At 42.6% G+C, this 16,008-nt stretch overlaps 1 protein-coding gene across 1 annotated transcript; it reads right to left on the bottom strand.

Moving 5' to 3' along the window:
- Nucleotides 1–740: 740 nt before the first annotated feature.
- BET1 (Bet1 golgi vesicular membrane trafficking protein) lies at nt 741–14,264 on the bottom strand. The gene is made up of 4 exons (XM_037890668.2): nt 13,912–14,264; nt 5,376–5,491; nt 3,384–3,440; nt 741–2,430 (listed from the first exon to the last, which is right to left on the bottom strand). The coding sequence occupies exons 1-4, from the start codon at nt 13,928–13,930 to the stop codon at nt 2,275–2,277; spliced, it is 348 nt and encodes a 115-aa protein (XP_037746596.1). The 5' UTR covers nt 13,931–14,264; the 3' UTR covers nt 741–2,274.
- Between the last annotated feature and the right edge of the window lie 1,744 nt (nt 14,265–16,008).

The raw sequence follows: 16,008 nt of genomic DNA, 5'->3' as shown, positions 1-16,008 counted from the left end.
GGCCCTGCCACTAGCAAAGGGGGAAGCGCTAAGCCTGGCAAGACAGATGAGGTGCAAAAGCTCTGGAGGTCAGAGGCAATGTACTGTATTCTGAATAATGCTTGTAGTATCTCAGCTTGGGGGGTAACGCTCACTCCCGAAGACTACAATACCTACAAATAGAATAGTGAGTAGACTTTAATTCCTGAAGGCAGATTTATGTTAAAAATGGAGGGTTCCTTGGACAGAGGGCCATTGCAACATACCTACAGTGATACAAACAGCCATCCTTTAAAGATGGAGGATGTGTTACGTAAGAGTCAGTGTTTCAAGCACATTTTGTTTGTGTAAATTTTTTTAGATGTTTGACAAAAAAATTTTCAAGTCTACTCAAACGACAGTAGATTAATTCTTTTGCAGACTATCTAGAATTAGGTCTCTTCAAACGTGGTAGATAAGAAAAACACAATCAAGTTGCTGAATATGGATTATAAAAGTAACTACCCACCAGACTAATACTAGTATGATACTTAAATATTCAGAATGCACCTCAGTTTACCAGTTGTTTAAGTTGTTTTTTTTCCAAACAAGGATAGTTGCATCATTAAATGCTGCTGTTTAAAATACTGAATACTGATTCTAACGTTATTTTAAAATCAGCACTTTTGAAAAACCTCTTAGTATTTTATACTAGGAAAGACTACATAAGATGGAACAAACCTGCAATCTATTTTCAGGAACAAATCCATATGGCTAAGAAATATACCACAGACATGCTTTATTTTTTACACTTTGTAATGGGGTAGTACTACAAGTCATGGCAACATATTGCATTTAATAGTGAGTCCAGAAAGTTTAGGCAAGGCATAGTTTTCTTTTAGATAACATTTCAATCTCCAGAAAATGGTTTCTATTTTGTATGCTGCATTTAACAGTGTAATAGTTGCTAGTCAACAATTTATCTTTATGAATAACCAAAACTAAGGCTTAATCAACAAATAAATAAAAGTGCCTCTAACAAAAGAGGTAATTAGTGCTATCTTGCATCATAATACTCTCCAGTATAAGAGCTTATAAATCTGGCTTCACATTTAAAAGTTATGCTAAGTAGCTTTAAGAGGTCATTAACTGACAAATGTACGAAGGATAAAAACCCCAGCGATTCAATAGAATCAGTAAGTTTTAAGTACTTAAATATAAAATGTAATGGAAAGATGCTATGCAAATATTTGCATCTTGTCCATGCTGGTTCCCCAAACTATCAAAAGGCATTTGGTTATATTGAATATGTCTTAGGGCTTGTCTACATATGCAATATTGCTGCAGCTGTGCCACGATAGCACTTCAGTGTGGACATTACCGATGCACACCTGGGGGGTTCTCCTATCTGCATAGGTAATCCACCTCCCCAAGAGGCAGAAGCTAGGTCAACAGATGAATTCTTCCATCCACCTAATGTTGTCTAAAGCAGGGGTTTAGTTTGCATAGCTATGTCTCTCAGGGATGTGGATTTTTCCACACCTCTGAGAAACATAGCTATCTCGCTGTAAATTCCCAGGGTAGACCAGCCCTTAGCATTACTTGGTCTCAAATTAAAATTAACCAACATTCTTCCAGTTTAGGTCAGTTAATTCCTCCTTAACCTGCGAGGTGAATTTTTTTTTTTAATTTCATTTTAAAATTCTAAGCCATGATACTTATAGAAACTTGCCAACCCACACCCAAAGCATTACAAGTATAAAGATACTGTACTTGTAGTTTCAGGTGGTTTAATCTATGCTACAATAAATCTGTTTTGAAAAAGCATAAGCCTTTTTCATACTTTTATAATCTGCAAATTGCTATAAGCCTTATCCTGAGGTCCTTGCTCAGGATCAGGCCCTAATTTTGTTAATATTTGTTTTTACTTTATTAAAAACGTGAAACCCATTAAAGGAAATTCAAAGTTAAAGGTTCACATTTTGTCCTTGCGGGTGCATTTTTTATTTATTTATTTTTGTGCATTTCCAAAGATACTTCCCCAAGAAGTAACTTGAGCCAAGATGTAAATATGCACAAGGTAGTATGATAACATTTGTTAACCCCAGAAAACAGGGGATATGATAAGAAAGCTTCTGGAATGGTAAACATTAAGACAAAATATCCATAACAAATGCACTGATATCTAATATAATTTACAATAACCATTTAACCATATTTATCAACAGAGTATGTAAATTTAAGGTCTGTCCTCACAGATTAACACCATTTTGTAATTCTCTTGAAGTGGCACAAAAAAGATGGATATAATTTGCATCATCTCAGTTTAATAATCCAGTAAATTACAAAAAAGACAAAGAGTGCAAAGAGCATCATGTAGCACAATAGTTTTGTCTGGCTCCCTCTGGAGAGTGTTTTCAGTCTGCCTATAGTCGCATCTAGAAATCCACCCGTAGAATCAAAGTCAGAGTCCTATGAAAAAGGAGAACATAAAGAGAATCATTCTAAGCAAGTAATACCACGCTACAATGGACTCGGCACAATCACTTCTTGCATTTGTCTTTTCTTCTTATATTTAAAGTATTAAAAAACCATTTCAAACCAGCATATGAACAGGCAGTTACATCTTGCTAGCCTATAATAAAGGGAAGTCCTCATTTCACGTCCATTCCATCTGATTACCTATTTTCAGGTACAAGACCATCTTACGCAAGTAACCAATTTTCTTGGATTTTTGCTTCCCTCCTCCATTTTTTTAAATCAATTCTAGCACTGACATGCCCCCTGTACAGGTTTGTCAAAGCTATATTTTAAATCCTATTGCATGTTTGCTTTAATGGAGCAGAAATAGTTAGACTCATCTGGGACCTACCAATCTTTACTGCTCCTTTAAAAGTTATATTCATACAAAGGCCATATATACGCTTACCGTGGATCGATGGTGCTGCGATCGATGCAGCAGGGGTTGATTTAACAGGTCTAGTGAAGACCCACTAAATCGATCACAGAGCACTCTCCGGTCAACTTTGGTACTCCACGGAACAAGAAGATTAAAGTAAGAGATGCAGCGCAATGCAGACACTGCAGTAAGTCAACATAAGCTACGCTGACTCCAGCTACATTTTTCATGTAGCTGCAGTAGTGTAACTTAGGTCAACTTACCCCAGTAGCGTAGACAAGGCCAAAGTGTTTACATGAGGAAGCACTGCTGCTATAGAAATAGTAGCTAACGGGCAATTTGGAGGACAGAACTGTTCCTCCTTTTTGTCCCTATGATAATTAACATTTTTGTGGTATTATATAACATAAGGGATAAGTTCTTAGTCCCGTCACTACAAGATTCTTAATATAAAAAATACCAACTATAAACAAGCATATGTATATATCACTGTAAAAATTAATAAGATTAATTTCTACATACTTACCATGTCTGATAACATTTTATTCTGATTTTTAACTTCTGTTCCAATTTCAATGGAAAGCTATAAAAGAAGTGAGCATTACCATTACTTATATTATTTGAGCCATATAAACCAGATTTGACTATTATATACTGGGAGAAGTCATTCTGAAAGTATCTGTCATCTCCTGTGTTTTTCTATATGTAGTAACATGGATGCTATATTTGGAAAGAGGCTAGAGAAAAGTATCTATGAAATTGTGCACAAGTGCAATAGATAAGGCCCTCAACTCTGGGACACTTGTTACTTTAACACCATCCCCCTGTGGCAAAGTGGCTCTAACCCGAATGCATCCCCCGACATGCAGATGCATCTTCTGGTGATGTAGTGCTACCACCGCATCTACATTTATGTTGTATTAGTTTACGACAAGAACATATACAGCCTAAAGACTGGCATTATTTTATGGTATACATTTTTCTCAGGATTTTTTTTAGGTTCTCTATAAAGATTGATTCTGGAATCAAATATTCAGAATAGAGAGAAGGTGTTTATAGCCTTTTCCCTATTTTTCTCATTTTACTAAGAACCACTCTTCACAGTGGAAGAAGACAGCATGAATTTCCAGAAATTTAAAAGATATGGGTGAAATTTACATAGCAATACGCTACTCAAGGATGCAGTTATTAGATTATTGACACACCGCCTGGATGGCTGAATGTACTGTCTGTGTTCCTGGTTCTCAGTACACCTGAAGTATATGGCAATCACCTAACTAATGCACACCCTGGAGTAGCTTATTGCTATATTATTAACATGTTGACAGCGGAATTTCAAACTTTCCTACCTGGGGCCACCCAAATGACCTACTTTTTTGTGTCATGATCCCACTCCCATGGTCTTTTGCTCTTTTTGTATGAGGGTACTGTGCGGATGATTCTAAGTGGCACTTATCAGGATTATAGCACAGTGCGAGCAGTAAGGAAGATGGTTAGGAGACACAAGCTGTGAGAGCAGAAATCAGAGCTTCTCCTTCCCTCCCTTTAGCTCACTCCACTAGATCTTAGCAGTCACTGTGTTTTGGTGATTTTACTTCAAAATCCCAACCGCCACCTGTGATGCAACCCCCAATTTGACAATCCTAGTTCAAAGTATGATTTAAGATGACAGCATTTATTTAAGCTAATGTCTCTATGCTTGTCTAATTGGAACCGAATTGCTTAATTATGAGCAACAGTCTGAGCAATAAGATTGTAAGGGCTTTGATTCTGTAAAATTCATTGCCTTGCACCACATCTCTAGAAACGGCACCTATAGTGAGGGCTCCAAAATGTTTAACAGGTTTTGGAATGGATTAACTATTGGAAAAATGGAGTTTCTTGTTGAGTAGAGTGGACTCTCAGGGTTTTAGTTAAAAAAGGATTTATTTTAAAAATACAGTCCTCAGTCTCTAGAATGAGTTTCCCTAGTCAAGAAGTTTCTTCTTTTGAGGAAATCAGGATGTTACTTCCAAAATAATTATTCCATATTATAAATTCATAAATAGATGTAGTAAAAGTTGTCCAAACCTCAACTTAAAGGACTTGATTGTTCTTCAACTACTGTCTCTGCTAAGTACAAGTAGTCTAATTTCTTAAATTAACAGGAACAAACAAAAAGCTGGTTGGTCAGGTCAATTATGGAGCTGAACCCAGGCTTATAGTTTCCCTGGCCAGTGTGATTCATACTCGAGGCAATGCTGACTTCTGGAGTTGAGAATAAGCAGTAAGTATAGACTGCTGTCCTCATCAGGCAAGTAGCTTCATGATTAGCCAAAAAGGACAGCAGGAGCTAAAGTCTAATTAAAGAGGAAATCAGCTACACGAGTGAATGCACTGTGCTTTTTGACTGGCAATATTTTGTTCCAGTATTCAATTTATGTTCTAAACTTTTCCTCTATTGCTGCTTCACTGGTTCATAAGATTTTGTGCACTTAATTCAATCAAAGTGATGATGCCACTATAATTATATACTTACTGATTTTATGGCAGAGACTTTTGTACGCAGACTTTCAGTTAACCTTTCATTTTCTTCTTCATGTACACTATACCCACTGTTGGTATAGCCATAGTTACCGGTAGGTGCTCCTTCACCTGAACACAAAAACCCAGTAAATCAGGTCTACAGACAGGAAATATCATCCAAGCAAAATACAGTATCATGGGGATCCCAGTCCATCTATGGTTACAAATGCATTTCCTTGTGCATCCCTGCAGCATCCTCAAGAGTGAGCAAGAGACATTGTTAACATATACAAATTCTCTCAGCCATTTAGAACATTGAGTTTAGCTTTCAGTTCAGAAATCAGAAAAATTAAAAGGTTCTTTGGTAACCTTGATTTAACTAATTCATATATCACAACCCAATTTTGCCCTCAGATACAGTACATTTGTGTATTCTCCAAGGAAGACAGCCTGAATGTTAAAAGCATACCTGAAAGTAGAACTGAGTCCATTGTATATAAAGGTATACATTCCCAACTATGCTGTATGTGGCATTCAGGAGTTAAGGTTACTCAGTAAGTCTTCATATTTTTGACTTTGGAATGTTTACATTTGTAACCTGTTATATGAAATATAGGTTTTAATGTCCCTTTAGTTTATAAAAAGGGAAAAGGATTAACATACAGGCTGCATAATCAGAGGTTTCCTCATGTTTCTACCAGCAAAAGACCTCTGCCTTGTGGTGGGATGCTGCACTTGGCAAGTCGTCTACTAGGTGGATGAAGGCGCTTCACAGACTGTCAACTGGCAGATGACTGACTAGTAGAGGAGAGTCAGTGCCAAAATCATCAGCTTAGTATGCTCACCCTCTCCAATCTCTAATAAAGAGACCATCCAATCAGCAGCTAAACAGCAGCTAAACAGCATACTGAGAGAGGTACGCACCAAGATCCCTGCATTCCCCCCTCCCACCCACACACACCACCCAGTACTCAAAGTAAAAACAGTCTAGCTTTGCAGGGCTAAGAGGAATAGCAGGGTGAAGCAGGCCACAAGTAGGAGACATATCAAGGGAGGTGGCTGGATAAAAGCCTGGGTTTTTATCTGCTAAATTTTAGAGTTGAGATTGTATTTACTTTCAGCGAGCAATCTAGTTCCTATCACCATTTATCATGACTAGCTAAAAATTTCAAATCACACTAAAACTGTTTGAATCCCCTCAACAAATTAATTCTCTCAGTTCATCTTTGAAAAGGTTTTGAGAGAGAGGAGACAGAGCAGTCATACCAAAACTAGAATAATGCATTGATATTATCTCGACTGATTTCCCACTGTACTGTACATAGTAAAGGCATACATAGGAAAACAGGATAACTAGATAACTGATATTATGGATTTATGATATTCCGTAATACCATGGTGGTTTTTTGTTTGGTGGTTGTTTTTTTACAGATGCAGATTAAAAAAAAAATTTTTTCACCAGTTGGCCTGATGACAAGTTTTCAATAAGGATGAATGAACTGGAAAGCTTCCATTTTACTATCATGTTACTCAACAATGGGGAAATGGATCTTTTTTCTTTTATTCTTTTAAATTTTTTTCCAATCAGATTTGGATTAAGACCAAAGTCGGCTCAAAGGGAATCTTTTCGCAGAGTCACAAGCATGTGCCAAATATGAAGTTATAACTGAAGTAACCTTATAGTACTCATTACTAAGTGAATATCATAGTAGGAACGTGTTTACACTGGACTTCGATAATCTGTAGCTTGGAGCCAAAGTCCGGTAGTTATACATCAAAGATCATTGCAAGAGACAGTCTTTTACAAATGGAACAAGCATTCCAAGTCTTTTTAATAAGTAAACCCCATATTTACATAAAACACAACTTCAAGTGGGAATGGGGTTGCCAGACAGGTATGGAAGTAGTACAAAGGGCAGACTTTTGAGAGAAATCAGTGCTGTGTGTGTCCTGTCCCCCAACATTGTGTGCTATCATTGTGGGAATAAGCAGTATGCAGTAAGCACAACTGTGTAATAGGCAGCCAAAGAAGGCACAGGCGGCTGGAAGCAATGGCAGAAATTCTAGAAATTATAAGTATTTATAAGAATAGAAGAATTTACCTAGACAACCTCTCTCAGTGTGCCCCAATCTGAGGGGGACTGGGTAGGAAAGTAGAAACTGAACAGATTAAATAAAACAGATTTCTCCTAAAATAAAATGTAAGTCTGCCAAGAGTTGTGAAATAGGAAGATACGGGATTCACGCTCATCTTAAAAGTGCACAAAAAATTGTTTCTTTGGATTCTTTAAGATCAAATATTCTGTTAACTGGAACCATCTACTGAAATGATAGAGCACAAAGTTTAATGAACCTGTAAACAAGCAGGACATTTTTTAATGTCCTCATAATAGCGACGTAGCCACACGATAAATTTAAGTCACTTTGTCTGGCCTTCTAATAGCTTTTCAATATTAGTTTCATTCAGGAACAGTATGTTAGTGCCCCACGCTGGAGGGGATGGCAAAAAACTCCCAGGGCCTCTGCCAATCTGCCCTGGAGGAAAATTTCTTCCTGACCCCAAATATGGCGATCAGCTGAACTCTGAGTATGTGGGCAAGACTCACCAACCAGATACCCAGGAAAGAATTCTCTGTAGTAACTCAGATCCCACCCCACCTAACATCCCATCACAGGCCATTGGGCCTATTTACTACGAAGAGTCAAAGATCAATTAATTGCCAAAATCATGTTATCCCATCATACCATCTCCTCCATAAACGTATTGAGCTTAATCTTGAAGCCATATAGGTCTTTTGCCCCCACTGCTTCCCTTGGAAGGCTGTTCCAGAACTTCACTCCTCTGATGGTTAGAAACCTTTGTCTAATTTCAAGTCTAAACTTTCTGATGGCCAGTTTATATCCATTTGTTCTTGTGTCCACACTGGTACTGAGCTTAAATAATTCCTCTCCCTCCCTGGTATTTATCCCTTTGATATATTTATAGAGAGCAATCATATCTCTCCTCAGCCTTCTTTTGGTTAGGCTAAACAAGCCAAGCTCCTTAAGTCTCCTTTCATAAGACAGTTTTCCATTCCTCAGATCATCCTAGTAGCCCTTCTCTGTACCTGTTTGAATTCATCCTTCTTAAACTTGGGAGACCAGAACTGCACACAGTATTCCAGATGAGGTCTCACCAGTGCCTTGTACAATAAATTGTACTAGCACCTCCTTATCTTTACCGGAAGTACTTCGCCTGATGCATCCTAAGACCGCATTAGCTTTTTTCACGGCCATATCACATTGGCGGCTCATAGTCACCCTGTGGTCAACCAATACTCCAAGGTCCTTCTTCTCCTCTGTTACTTCCAATTGATGCGTCCCCATCTTATAACTAAAATTCTTGTTGTTAATCCCTAAATGCACGACCTTACACTTCTCACTATTAAATTTCATCCTATTACTATTACTCCAGTTTACAAGGTCATCCAGATCTTCCTGTATGATATTCTGGTCCTTCTCTGAATTGGCAATACCTCCTAGCTTTGTGTCATCCGTAAACTTTATTAACGCCCTCCCACTTTTTGTGCTGAGGTCAGTAATAAAAAGATTAAATAAGATTGGTCCCAAAACCAATCCCTGAGGAGCTCCACTGGTAACCTCCCTCCAGCCTGACAGTTCACCTTTCAGTATTACCCGCTGTAGTCTCCCCTTTAACCAGTTCCTTATCCACCTTTCAATTTTCATATTGATCCCCATCTTTTCCAATAGGAAATGCTGAAAAGCAAAACAATGAATTTTATCAATTTGCAACCTCCTTATTATGTTGAACATTTCTTTCAATGTAGCATGAAATGAGCAATTAGGAGAAGTGTCTGAAGCCCTTCAACCTTAGTATACCCATCCAGACATATTTAAATTTGCAGGTCTTGCAAGTGAAGAAAGGGGAAAAATTTAAAGAAACAATATTACAGAGTGAGCTGGTGGTAATCCCTATATTTTGGTTACTTTGACATCAATGGTTTAATATGACCCAGGAATGGGTACAAACATCCATTCAGGGAAAGTATGTTCCCATTTAATACTGATCCCATATCTGAACAAAAAATCAAAGAATACTGTCCGAATTAATCCTAAACTTGTGATGCATGGGTCACATGATACAAATCCTGAAGTATTAATACCTACCCGTCCTAGAACGTACTGTGGAAGCTCAAAAGTTCTTTTACTATCACCATCAACACCATGGTTGGTTGACGGAAAGATGAGGATGCCCAAACTTCCCAAAGACTCTGTGGAATTCAGGAACAGTCTCTATATTTGCACCCAACTACCATAAATGTTAAAATATATAATAAGCACAAACTTTTTAAAAAGCATGACTTTTAATCAGAGGCGGGGTAGATAAAAAAAAATTTTAAAAATTGGATTTTGTTTATTTAAATCGGATTTTTTTGGATAAAAAAGTTTTAATTAAGATACATTAGGGCTCAAAGATATCTCATCATGGAATTGAGATTATAAATTCTAATTCTATAGTATGAGATAATATATTCATGTAATGTTTAAGAAAAGTTTTGTAAATGAGTTCCAATAGTTCATGGATTAGGGACCCAAAATTAGGGGGTTCCACAGGCGTCTGTATAGATTATTTAGGTTAATCCTTCTATCTACCCAATGGGACTCAGTGCTCAGTCTAGAAGATACCATCAGAGATGCTTAGCTGCAGTTCTCAAACTGTGAATTTGTGTCTCCAGAAGTAAAATGCTTGTTAACAGCAAAAATGTTTGTAAATAAATAAACAAACAACATATAGAGGTGAGAAATAACAGACCTCAACTCTGTTGTCCCTCTGCAAATTTCTGACCACAGAGTCAATCCCTTACCTCTCTCTAAAAGCGCAAAGTTTCAAAAAGTTCAATGAATAGAAGATTGGGGGCGGAATAAATCTGGACAAGGAGAAGAAGTCTGGAGATAAATGTGAGAAGCGAGGGACAGATGCTTGTTTTGTTAAAATATTATATGTTTGCTGTAGAAGAAAAAAATCCAGAATACTTAACTTTGCTGTTTTAGTTAAATAAAACGATTTAGATGTCTGTCTGGAGATAGTTCACCTCCCAATGACTTCATAAATATCTGCTTCAATTACTTTTGGTGAATGAAATAACCAATCATTCATTTTCTGATATAGCTGTAAAACTAATCTGAAAAGTTTTCAAAATAAATCACTTTAAAAACGTATAGTTGTGTACCTTCTAAAAATGAAACCTCCATCTATCTCTGAGTTGTGAAGAATATGTATTAAGGTAATAACAACCAACAAGAATGCACTTTTATGTAGAAAACCATGATTAAATCGAGTCTTCCTGGCTAGTGATTTAAATCAAATCCACCCTGATCAGAGGACCACAGCGAGAGGCACTAAACATTTTTTTTTTAAAAAGCTACTGAAGGTGTGTTTGGAGGGACCTGTCACTACAAGCTGACCATTCCTTCAGTGGAAATCTGATGTGATTTAATTAGAGAACTAGACCCACACAAAAAAAACAGAAGAATTCAGAAGCAGCTATGGAACCTATTACTTAACTAACACGATTCATCCCAAGCACAAAGAAGCGTCAGAAACGTGGCTGATAGAATAACAGAATTTTTTCTCTTCTAGCATTTAAAAGTAAAGATCAAGATTTCTACCCCAAATCTTGTTTGCAGAGTATGTTGTATCATGCAGCTGCATCATAATTAGAGCTCTGTGTTTGTCATGGAGGGGGCGGAAGTCACAGATTCCGTGACCTCCTGAGACCTCTGTGACTTCTGCAGCGGCCAGTATGGCTGACCCCAGGGCCAGCTGCTCAGGCAGCCCTGGGGACAGCCACACAGGCTGCTGTGGGCGTGGCCCCGCAGCCAGCTGCATCAGCTGCTACTGGAGTGGTCCCGACCCCAGAGCCAGCCGCTGCTCTGGCGGCCCCAGGCAGTTGGCCTCAGGAACACCCGAGCGGTGGCCAATGCAACTGGCCCTGGGGACTGCCTGAGCAGCGGTCCCCGGGGGCAACCAGAACAACCACAGCTTGGTGGTCCCCCCAGGGCTTCCCTGCCCCGGCCACTGGTACCGCAGGCTCCCCCTCCCCTCTGCAGCACCCCTCACCCCCAAGATTCAATAGGTATTTATGGTATAAGTCATGGACAGGTCACAGGTCCTGATTTTTTGTTTCTTACCTGTGACCTGTCCATGACTTTTACTAAAAATACCCATGATTAAATCATAGCCTTAATCAGAATGGAAGACTGGAAGTAAAATAATTGTCCTAGATCAGTTGAATTCTGTACATTTAAAAAAATATTGTTGGTATTGCAGTAGCCTGAAAGGCCATATCTACACTGTATGCTTCTTTTGATGGCGTGTAGAGTATGTACTAAGGTGGCCCTCCAACCCCCAGCACAGGTTTAAATAGCAGTGTAGACAGGGAGGCACAGCTTAGGTGAGTAGAGTACAGACATACCTGAATAGTCAGGGTATGTACTCTGGTACATATCCCACATGGCTCTCTATTTGCCCGAGCCATGCCTTCCTGTCTACATTGCTCTTTTTAATCATGCAGTGTCCCGCTGCTTCCCAGCTGGAGACTTTCCCTTTCCCTGCCACAAGGAAAAACACCAGCACTGGATAAAGGCTCTGGCAGGGGGAGGCAGCAGGGAAAGGTTCTGGCGGAGGAGAAAAGGTTCCAGCAATTCCCCACTTCTAGAACCTTTCCCCACTTCAGGTAAGGACTCCAGCAAAGGGGAGGCAGCAGGAAAAGGCTCTGACAGCTCCCTGCTGATGGAGCCCTTTGCTGCCAGAGCTTTTCCTTACTGCAGATAAGGATTCTGGTGGCAGGGGGAAGGCTCCAGCAGAGTAAAAGGCTCTGGCAACTCCCCACCACAGGGAACAGCTCAGCCTCTCCCTGCCAGAGCCTTTTCTCACTGCAATGAAAGGCTTGGGGACCTGCTGAAGTCTTTCCATGCTGCCCTTTCCCCACACCAGAGTCTTTCACTGACATGTAGCTACACACTGCAGTATGGATGCAGCCTGTTTTTCACTGCACCATGTAGCTACACATACCCTACACAGTGTGTAGTGTAGATGTAGCCTAAGGCCCCCAGACAGAAATCAGGGCTCTGTTGTGCTATTCATGATAGAAACAACATAACAAAAAGATGGTCTACTGGCCCAAATAACTTACAGTCTAAGGCCTCATCTACACATAACATTTACACTAGCATAGTGATTTCAGTCAGGAGTGTAGGTGAAAAAACTACACACTTGGTGACATAGCTCTGCTGACAAAACCCCCAGTGTATACACAGCTATGCCAACAGAAGAAGGCTTTTCTCAGCAAAGGTAAGGTTATGAAGGGAAGTGGTTTTTATACCTGCAAAATTCATGTTTGTTAGCAAATGCTGAGTCTACCATATGGGCTATGCTGCCCTAGGATCTGTAGTGTAAACATAGCCTAAGTAACAGAGTCCGTTTTACCACATTCTGAATGGTTTGGTCAAAACTAACTCCTAACTACTTAGTAGACTGGGTAATCCATTATTTTATTCTTATATTTTATTTACATAATTACAGTTTTGTCAATTTGGACAATGTTTTTTCTCATTTACTTAACTTTTTCCCCCATTAAGGGGAAAAATCACAACCTTACAGCAGTGAAAGGATTTAACTGCTATGTGCTGTACAAGTAATAGTGCCCGTCCCCAGACAACAACACGTTCATAACTTCCCATACCCCCTTTTTACATAATTCTTCCAATGGCCAATATTCTTGTTACCCAACAGGGTTATTTCCAAGCCACACTCTAGACACATCCGAAAGTTTGATGCCAGCTGCAGAAATAGCCTGTCTTCAGGCAGGAAATGAAGGGCAACAAACAGCTAGACACAAATTTTACAAATACGTTTTTCAAGTCACGGGCTCTGAAACAGAGTCCACGAGCTTAGTACTAGCATACCACAAAACAAAAAGGCAAAAACAACAACAGCATTTTAAATGCATCTTCTTTCACTTTCTGCCACCCTCAGCAGGTTGGAGGATGATCTCTACCACAGATTTACATATGGGTCTCGAGATGACTCAGGCCTCCCACTTTCTGTAAACAACAACTGACTGCTCGAGGGTACTGAGAGAAGGCCTGAAACAACGACAACACTCAATTACTGGGGGGGGGGGGGGGAGCGGCAGCTGGCGTGGTGGGGGTCTGATAAGCTGTGACCAGCGAGGTGGAAAGAAAAGTATCCCAAGGGCTTCCCCGAAGAAGTAGTTCAGCGCTGGGATGGTGTCTGGCTTCTGCAGCCTCGTCTCAGTGCCACTTACTTCACGGGGGGCGGGGGGGTGCACAGCCCCGGCTGGGGTAACCGCCCTGGAGTTTAGCCAGAGGCGAGTTCAAGCCACGGGTAAGGAGGCCACAGAAACGACTCAGGCATCATTTCCACCTGCTTACACGGCCGGTCACCCCCCAGCTCCCGAGTCCGCCCCCCAGCTCTTCTCCGCGCCCATCCGCCCTGCAACGGCCCGCCGCCGGCCCCCGCTTACCCAGCCCAGCGCGCCTCATCCCTGCGGCGGGAGGGGCCGGGGGCCGCTGAGCAAGGGGCTCTGCGCCTCAGCGGCCGCGGCCAAGCTCCGGCTTCCGGGCCCGCCTCAAGGGCCGCCCGTCACCCCAAACGCCACGACATCGCTGCCCCGCAGCCCTCTGGGTAACGCAGTCCCTGCGCGGGCGGGGCCCTTCCGGCCGAGCGCGGGGCCTCCTGGGTAGCGTCGTTCCGGCGCGGCGGCGCCACCTTGGTCCTGTCGTTGTGTCGCAGCCGCGACTCCACGGCCAGGGGAGGAGCGTGCGGGTCAGCAGGAGTGGGCGGGGCCCGGGCTGGGCGCCCGGGGAAGTGCGTCGGCGGATATGGGACGGCCTGTGGGGCCAGCCCTGTGGCGCGGCGGGGGCCGGAGCGGCAGCCCCTGGAGCCAACCCCTGCGTTCCCGCAGCAGCCCGGGGCCTGGGGCAGGGCCCCGCCACCCTTGCCCCAGGCGGTGGCTGTCCGCCAGCGCCGCCCCGTGCGCTGTATTCCGGCAGCTGCAGGCCAGCTCCTGCGGCCAGTCCCCCTGTGCTGTGCCCTCGCCCTTTGCGCCTGTGATCCCCTGCAGGCTTCGCTTTTCTCTCCGCTTTCTTCTCTTCTCCGCTTTCTCCTCCCTGGGCCCCTCTCGCCCGCTCCTGTTATGCTCCCTCTTCTCTCCCGGGCCCTCGTCCTGCCTCGCTCCCCCTCACCCCTTCACTTCCATTTCCTTTCATGCCCTCCGCAAGCCAGCCCGGAAGTGGTGAGGAGACGCAAGGGCGGCTCGGGTCAGCCGCGTTCTCCAGATCTGTTGACTGAGCTGTCTATAGATTTGTGCTTGTCTTATTTCCCAGCGTCACAGTGAGCCTCTGATTCCATATGCCTCTAACACTTCATGCAGAAGAGGGTTGGCTCGATGACTTTGAAGGGGCAATGAGAGTCTTTGGCATTACTTGTGGCAGCAGGATGAGCAGGGTGTGAACATGTGACAAAATTAATGATCATTAGGGTTGCCAGGTGTCCGGTTTTTGACGGGCATACCCCATCGAAAAGGGACCCTGGCAGCTCCAGTCAGCGGGGTTAAGGCAGGCTCTCTACCTGCCCTGGCTCCATGCAGCTCCCAGAAGCGACCAGCATATCCCTGCAGCTCCTTGGCATAGGGGCGGCCTGGGAGGCTCCGCACACTGCCCTCACCCTGATGCCGGCTCCGCAGCTCCCATTGGCCGGGAGCTGCAGGGAGGGAGGGCAGTGCATGGAGCCCCTGACCACTCGTGCGCCTAGGGATCACAGGGACATACTGGCTGCTTCTGGGAGCTGCCTGACGTAAGCGCCACTGACAGCCTGCACCCAAACCCCCTGCTCCAGTCCTGAGACCCCTCCCGGAGCCTGCACCCCAGCCCCGAGCCCCCTCCTGCACTCTAAACCCGTCATCCCTGGTGCCACCCCAGAGCCCTCACCCCCAACCGGAGCCCTCACCCTCTCCTGCACCCCAATCTCCTGCTCCAGCCCAGTGAATATGAGCAAGTGAGGATGGGGGAGAGCAAGTGGTGGAGGGAGGGGGGAAGGAGTGAGCAGTGGTGGGCCTCGGAGAAGGGGTAAGGCCTCAGGGAAGGGGCAGGGCAAGGGTGTTTCATTTTCTGCAATCAGAAAGTTGGCACCCTAGTGATCATGGTACTTGATCAGGGTACTTTGGACATAAAGGCAGTCAGCCAGCCTGCTCTTAGTTTTCAGCAAAGCTGGCTGCCTGGTGGCTCATTCAGCTAACCAGTCTGCAGGGATTTACAAAAACTTGGTCTTAACACCATCTTTTTAAATGGGCCCTGAAAACAACTTTACTTGTTAAAAAATGTGGTACATGGAATTTCTGCTGGTGACAACTTTTTTAGAAATAATCCAGGGCTAGAAAAGCTATTTCACTAGTGCTGCAAAGGTTTCAGAGTGGTAGCCGTGTTAGTCTGTATCAGAGGAGTACTTGTGGCACCTTAGAAACTAAAAAATTTATCTGGGCATAAACTTTCGTGGGCTAAAACCCACTTCATCGAATGCATGCAGTGGAAAATACAGTAGGAAGATATATATACACAGAGAA

This window comes from Chelonia mydas, chromosome 2 (genome assembly GCF_015237465.2).
Source record: "Chelonia mydas isolate rCheMyd1 chromosome 2, rCheMyd1.pri.v2, whole genome shotgun sequence".
Taxonomy (NCBI): domain Eukaryota; kingdom Metazoa; phylum Chordata; order Testudines; family Cheloniidae; genus Chelonia; species Chelonia mydas.
Note: the sequence above shows the minus strand (reverse complement) of the source record. Positions and strands in the feature narration are given on the sequence as shown.